The sequence below is a fragment of the Lipophrys pholis genome, assembly GCF_963383615.2.
Source record: "Lipophrys pholis genome assembly, chromosome: 9".
Lineage (NCBI taxonomy): Eukaryota > Metazoa > Chordata > Actinopteri > Blenniiformes > Blenniidae > Lipophrys > Lipophrys pholis.
In genome coordinates, this window is record NC_137639.1 from 32113890 (window position 1) to 32121353 (window position 7464).

Genomic DNA, 7464 nt, shown 5'->3' on the forward strand with positions numbered 1-7464 from the left:
CCATTCAAAGCTTTACAGAGCAGACGTTGAGGTGGATCCTGTGACATGCAGGCAGCCAGTGCAGAGACTGAAGCTCAGGTGTAATGTGCTCCATCTTCATCGTGTTGGTGAAGACTCCGATTGAGCTGCAGCTGCCTAACGCATTTTTTTGGCGAGACCTCTAAACACACCATTACAATAATAACATTTTTAGTTTTTAGAATGTAATTGAATTTAAAACTTTATCACCATCTCAAATGTTGAAAAGATCACTGTGGGCGAGAAAAGGACCGTTAATAGAAACGTTGTGTTGGGGCTCATGCTTACTCTCAAGTCTCTACAATTATACTACAAACAGACTTATAAGCACCAACGGACCTTATGTCACCACTTATACAGTATTGGTCAAAAGTCGGATGCTCATGTTGGAGGATAAGCCGCAAGAGGGCTTATACGAGGAATACAGTAATCACAATTGGTCAGCATCTGTCGTTGAACTGACGTGTGATTCTCCCTCCGGAGCTCACAGCGGCGGTAAAGCGCGACATGCGGATTAATGGACAGCGAAGAAGAAGAAGAAGGAAAAACGTCATGACGTCATGAAGCGACGCTGCTCATTAATAAGACGTGCGGTAGTTGTTGTTGCTGTGTCACTTTTATCTTCAAAATGGATAAAAATCTGGAAGTAGACAGCCTAGAAATGCGTCTTCAGACGCTGGAGAGTCGTATTTACGGAGAGAGAAGAAACAAGAGCGGAAAGCCTGTCAAGGTTTGCACATATTAACATCTTTTGCTGTGTTGAAGAAGCTAGATAGCCGTTAGCTTAGCGATGCACGTCAACGCCCTTTTCTTTCCATGATAAACTTTCTATTCACTCACTATTATGTAAATTACGTTAGATTTAGTCTCTTAAATTTCAGGACACGTTTCATTCCCACGCCTTCAAACGCTCAAACATCGATCGTGAAGTCAATAGCGGTAATGTTTTGTACACTTCAGCTTCTCCGCAGTTCCAAAATGTAAAAGTAAACTCATGCAGACGTGAGAAGAATTTACTGATTTTACACATAAAGTCCCCAGTCTGGAGCCAAACCTGCACCTTCGTCACTCCACCACTTTTATAATATCGTAATAGTATCACTGTTGTCTACAAGCTTGAATAAATGTGCGTTAAAGTAAGAAGGAGAAGAAGGAGGGAGACTGACTGATGGCTCATGTCACATCATTCCTGCCTGTGAAGATAATTGGGAAAACACCTGATTTAGGTTCTTCAATTCAATTCCATTTTATTGTTATAGCATCAAATACAAAACTGTCATTAAAAGACACTTTTCCAGAGAATAACCCAACAATTCCACACGAGGAAGCAGAGGAGACTGGAAAAGGAAACCTGCAGGACCAGACTGGGCTTTCTGCAGAACCAGACTGTCTGCGGTTCCCGTCGGGGTCAGAGGGTAGAACGAGAGAAAAGGACACGACAGAGACGGAGATCATCCAGCAAACAGACGTGATGGAGACATCCGTCACATGAAGAAGAACCCTCCTGAAAGGCTTCACATATAATCATCTCACCTAGACGTCTTTCAGCTACAATACCGTCCCACACCATGTGCCCCAGACATGACCCAAGGTGCAGGGAATGTTAGGTCCTCTGGAGGTTTATAATATCTGTAGCCGCCGAACAGGGTCGTCTGATCGCAGCATCATGTGGTGGGTGGTTTCTCTCCAGGCCGAAGTTTTATTCACTGGGCCTGGAAACACACAATGCTTCCTTTGTGCAATATTTAGCGTGAAGCTAATATATTAAAATAAAAAAAATATATATTTCAAGACTTTAAAGTGCTATGCAAATGAAATTGCTGTGGTATCTTTTTTTAGTGTAATGAACCTGAAAGCCACTTCACACCGTCGTTAAAAGGTCGTTCTATTTTTAGACACTGAAATTGACAAACTTTGATTTACATTAAATGTTATCCCCGCCTCTTCCTTTCTTCCTCCAGTGTGCCGAGTCTTTGTCCCGGATTCAGGCTGGTCTGACAAACACAGCCAACAAGAGGGAGCGAGTGAAGATCCTACACAAGAAAAGTGAGTCTCTTTCTTTGGAACCATCACATGTTAGAACAGAACATCTCTTTTTGTTCGTGCAGTGTTTTCTATAGATCCCAAGATGTGATCAGTCTCAGTGAACTTATTGTTATCCTCATAAAAACTAGAATTAGATGTGATTATATGAAATGTAGATGATAACTAGAGAAAATATCTCAGCTGTTCCACTTGTTTGAAAACTGAAAATCACCTTTACCGATATGAATGTATGCAAATGGATGTCATTAGAGTAGTCCTGGAGAATAGATCCACCACCGAGTTTCTAATGAATGTTCTGTGCAGTTGAAGACTTGCTGAAGTACCTGGACCCTCAGTTCACCGACCACATCACCGTACCTGATGCTATGAAGCTGGAATTCATCCTGGCAGGTGAGAGAGGAAGAACTGAAATATTCAGCTGGAAACATTTAATTTGACTATCTTATGTCCAGACTCTTGACTTTGATGGAATGTTTGTGTCATGTTGAAGATGTACATGACTGTCCTCTTCCTATTAATGTATATAGTGTCATATAAGCCCATGGGGCTGGCCACATGTGTGCATGACACTATATACATAAATAAATATTCATTCATTCATTCATGTAGAGTTTTTGTATCAGAAGTGAAATTCTATTTTGTAAAGTTTGATGATACTGTATGTATGACGTTTGGACTCCTTATCTTTTGTCATAAAGTAATATTTCTCCCGTAGAACAGCTTAAATTCAACTTTCTGTTTGTGTTTCCACACAGAGGAGGACTTCTTGCTTTCCCAGGCTGCTTTACTAGAACAGGTCAACACCCTGCAGCCGCTGCTGGACAGCGCCTACATCACAGGTGGGTTTCATCCCACATTACTTCTCTATTTCAGAGACGCTTCCCCGGCTCGTGTCTGATTTCTGACCTCCGATGAAAAAGGAAGGAGTTCATGTTCTTTGGTAGATCGACTGGACTGCAGATTGTTTTGGTTTCTGAAGTTAAAAGTCTTTGTGTTTTTCACAGGTGTACCCGAACACGCCACCAAGCTGCAGCGTCTTTCACAAATCCACATTAAAGAGCAGGTATGTGCAGCTCTTTGTCCTGTTTCTTCATGGTTTGTGTCACATGAGACTTTATTCAGTGGATTTGGCTCGTTTGTGTTTCAGGACCAAACCGAGACTCAATCCCTGGAAGTGAAGAAGCTTTTTGAGGAATACAATAAAATGGTATGAAGGTTTTTATTCTTTTATTATTTCACTGGATTAATTTACCATAAAATAATGTTCACACCGATTGTCGTCATTGAAAACATACGAGCTTCCAGCTGTGTTGCTTTACGGAGGTTTAAAACTGCTTCACTGTTGCTGCTGGCAGGACAGGACCTGAACTCATCACCAGTCCATCACAGAGCAAACAGGCGTTACCAGAGCTTCAGGATCAGCGCTCCAGATTTCACAAACTTAGAACCAATTGAATATTTAGTTTTGGTTTCATTTATCTAGTAAGTTGTGAACCTGTGAACTACTATGAACTGTGTAAGGCGGGGGCGTCAGTCATCAGGGCGTCAGTCATCAGGGCTTCAGTCATCAGGGCGTCAGTCATCATGGCGTCAGTCATCAGGGCGTCAGTCATCAGGGGGTCAGTCATCAGGGCGTCAGTCATCAGGGCATCAGTCATCAGGGCGTCAGTCATCAGGGCGTCAGTCATCAGGGCTGTGGACCAAAACCGTCCGGCACCAGGCTCCAATCCGGCCAAACCAATAAAATGTAAACATTAGGTTTTCTTTTTTAACACGTTTCTTAAGGGTTTTGGACTCGACGCACCGCTGAGACTCCAGCTGAGACGTCGGTGATGCGACCATGAAAGATAGCAAACTAGCATTAGCTTCAAAGCTGTGCTGTCAGGGGCGGGGTTTATAAAAATACCCACAATGCAACAGCTATAGGAGAAGGTTTCTGGACATTTCACTGGATTCAGCACCAGAAGGTTTCATTAGAAATGCCTTTATGTTGAGATTGGAGTCATTTCCCGTTGGAGAATGTTTCCTTTACCAAAGACGTCACTGTGAGCGGCTCTCACTCTGGTGTTAGTGAGCGGCTCTCACTCTGGTGTTAGTGAGCGGCTCTCACTCTGGTGTTAGTGAGCGGCTCTCACTCTGGTGTGAGTGAGCGGCTCTCACTCTGGTGTTAGTGAGAGGCTCTCACTCTGGTGTTAGTGAGCGGCGCTCACTCTGGTGTTAGTGAGTGGCTCTCACTCTGGTGTGAGTGAGCGGCGCTCACTCTGGTGTTAGTGAGCGGCTCTCACTCTGGTGTTAGTGAGCGGCGCTCACTCTGGTGTTAGTGAGCGGCTCTCACTCTGGTGTTAGTGAGCGGCTCTCACTCTGGTGTTAGTGAGAGGCTCTCACTCTGGTGTTAGTGAGTGGCTCTCACTCTGGTGTTAGTGAGCGGCTCTCACTCTGGTGTGAGTGAGCGGCTCTCACTCTGGTGTTAGTGAGCGGCTCTCACTCTGGTGTGAGTGAGCGGCTCTCACTCTGGTGTGAGTGAGCGGCTCTCACTCTGGTGTTAGTGAGCGGCTCTCACTCTGGTGTGAGTGAGCGGCTCTCACTCTGGTGTGAGTGAGCGGCTCTCACTCTGGTGTTAGTGAGCGGCTCACCTGAGAGCAGCATGAGAGCCCATGAGGAGGGGAGGAGGACATGAGGTTGTTTTGATTCTTTATTTAGGAGATTTACAATCTCTTTTCTCATAATCCAATTCCAATTTGTAATATTCTTAAGAATTAAAGGTTAATGTATCTTTAAAAGGGAATACTTGCATTTTTATACCATTATTAGGATATTAGTGGAAAAATGGTATCAAAACTGCAATATTATCGTTTATCGCAATAATTTCTGGGACAATTTCTGGTCCAGCAGGACGTGTTCTGGTGACAGGCCTAACTGTAACGTCTTTATCTTAATACTTTACATTACATGTGACGCTGTTCATGCTTGTTGGTGTAAAACACTTTGATATGTTGCTGGAATTTAATGTACAAATAAAGATGCCTTGATGCCATGCTCCGCCCACTGACACCACCCTGATCTCTGATTGGCAGATGTTCCTGCTGTCCAAGCAGTTCACACAGTGGGACGAGACCCTGCGGACGATGGAGGAGGCCAAAGGAATCCGACCTGTGGAGTAGTTAGCATCAACATGATGAAGAGGAGGAGGAGCGCTGTGGATGAAGCTTCTCATGACAACAAAACAAACCAATCACATTATTCCGCCGTTTGAAACTGTAACTCCATTTGTTGTTTTTGAATGGAATCAGGTTGTGTCACCTGAACCCTGAATGAATACACACTCATTGTTCTGGACATGTGTCTAAAGCGATAGTGATGTTCCCTGAACACTAGAAGTGATTCCACGACTCTCAAATCTCTTCCTACAGTCGAGCTTGAATCAGGGTTAGTTTAGAAGAACAAGAGTAAAGGAACAGAGTCTCATGTGGCTCTTCCTCTGGGAGGATTTAGTTCCATCACCATTGTTATTTATTGTCTAAAAATAGAACTTTTCATGCTTTCATATTATTGACTCTCGACTGCAAGCTGCCCCCCCCCCCCCCCCCCCCCCCATTAAGTGCTTCTCTATTCTTTCTAATATTGTGGTTTGAATTTGAAATAAAATGACTTTTCTTTGTTTCTGTCTGTTATGTGTCTTGAACCTGTTGGAGGTGCAGACGGATGGAAGGTTTGTCTGGTTTCCATCGTGTTACCCTCTTTTCCATCGTGTTACCCTCTTGGAAGTTATTTTAGGAACCGTGATAAAAGGTCATGGGAAAGAGAGTGACTGGGCTCAATTAGTCTGCTGCTGCATGACCAGACCAAGTTCTGCAATAAAATCCTCCTGGAGCAACAGAAACATCCTATTTGTCGACCAGGAGTCAAAATGACTCACAATGTTTAGTGAGCTGGTCTGTGTTTCTGATCCGACTCAGTGATACTGGACTAGTTTGTGTTCAGGCTGTAGTTGAGCCTGACTGAATAAACACAGATAATTCATGTGTGGAGTGGCATAACCTGTATCGTGAACAATAGTAAGGCATTTACATAAATCCATTTAAATAAAACATTTAGCAGAATAAATAGATTTTGGTTCAGCACCTAAATTGATTACACGGGTTTATAGGTTTACATTTATGTGTGATATTTTTTCTCTGGTTTGTTTGCTGAATATGCAATTGGAATTATGTTAATCCAGCTTTGACAGATTTATTGACTCCTGTTAGTGTTATAAATGTTTATGTTCTTTTAATAGCACTAAATATAATAAATAAAAATATATATTATCATTATATCAATTTTTGTAACAAAGGTAGGAAGTGCTTCACAGCACCCCCCTCCCCCCCCCCCCAAAAAGATCTGAATCTATAAAATAACCAAAAGATAAACGACACAAACAATATACACAATCTACGAGCATATATTACGTAATAAGAGAAAATTGTGTTTATTATTAAATTATTTGTTATACATTGAAGATCCATTGAGCACAGACACTAAAAGGGAGACAACTAATAATTAATATGTGAAGGTTAATTTAAAACGAAACAAATCAATTACGGACGGAGTGAATCGTCGTCTTTAACAAACGATCTTTGGCTGGGCGGTTGCAGCGGGCGTGGGAAGGACGGGACTCTGCGTGCGGCGCGCCGGAACTGAGTGACTGGTCATGTTTGAACAGACGATCTTCGGCTGGGCGGCAGCAGCTTCTGGGACGGAGTGACTGGTTGTGTTTGAACAGACGATCTTCGGCTGGGCGGGTGCAGCTTCCGGGACGGAGTGACTCTTCCTGTTTGAACAGACGATCTTCGGCCGGGCGGGTGCAGCTTCCGGGACGGAGTGACTGGTTGTGTTTGAACAGACGATCTTCGGCCGGGCGGGTGCTGCAGCGGCGGGCCGGGACGCAGCAGCAGAAGCAGCGGGTCGTCATGGACAGGACGGCCGTGGTGAAGGTCGGGGCCGCGGCCAGCGCCAGCGTGTGCGCCCTGTTCGGCGGGGTGGTTCTGGCCCAGTACATCGTGGCGAAGAAGAAGCGAGCGGGAAAAAAGACCCGGATCATAGAGATGGTGAGTCCAGACAGACGCACGCGGCGTCAAAATAAAGCTGCTGTGACACACGGATGAAACACGTGCACGTTTTAAACCTCACCCCACACTTTATACACTATATTCACAACCTCGCACTTATATTCTAAAGCGAGACATTGAACGGATTCGCGCAACAAAACAAAACCGGACCCGGGACACACTATTTATAATTATCTGTCTTTTAAAACAATATTTGTTCGGGTATCAAAGTCTGGATGGATCAGTAGTTTTATGTTCGTCTTATGTCGTCTATGTTCGGGATTAATATTTTTTCACACGAGAGATTTTGAAC

At 43.8% G+C, this 7464-nt stretch overlaps 1 protein-coding gene across 1 annotated transcript; it reads left to right on the forward strand.

The window, feature by feature from the left end:
* Nucleotides 1-584: 584 nt before the first annotated feature.
* Nucleotides 585-5723, forward strand: dctn3 (dynactin 3 (p22)). Its single transcript, XM_080471799.1, has 7 exons — nucleotides 585-748; nucleotides 1980-2064; nucleotides 2368-2454; nucleotides 2820-2903; nucleotides 3069-3127; nucleotides 3212-3271; nucleotides 5139-5723. Exons 1-7 carry the CDS (start codon nucleotides 647-649, stop codon nucleotides 5223-5225), a joined length of 564 nt encoding a protein of 187 aa, XP_080327925.1. The 5' UTR covers nucleotides 585-646; the 3' UTR covers nucleotides 5226-5723.
* Nucleotides 5724-7464: the final 1741 nt, after the last annotated feature.

Excerpts from the sequence above, each read along its gene's own strand:
- dctn3 (XM_080471799.1), top strand. The coding sequence starts at position 647 with ATGGATAAAAATCTGGAAGTAGACAGCCTAGAAATGCGTCTTCAGACG. Across the intron at positions 749-1,979 it reads AGAGCGGAAAGCCTGTCAAG|TGTGCCGAGTCTTTGTCCCG; the intron begins GTTTGCACATAT and ends TTCTTCCTCCAG. Across the intron at positions 2,065-2,367 it reads GAAGATCCTACACAAGAAAA|TTGAAGACTTGCTGAAGTAC; the intron begins GTGAGTCTCTTT and ends TGTTCTGTGCAG.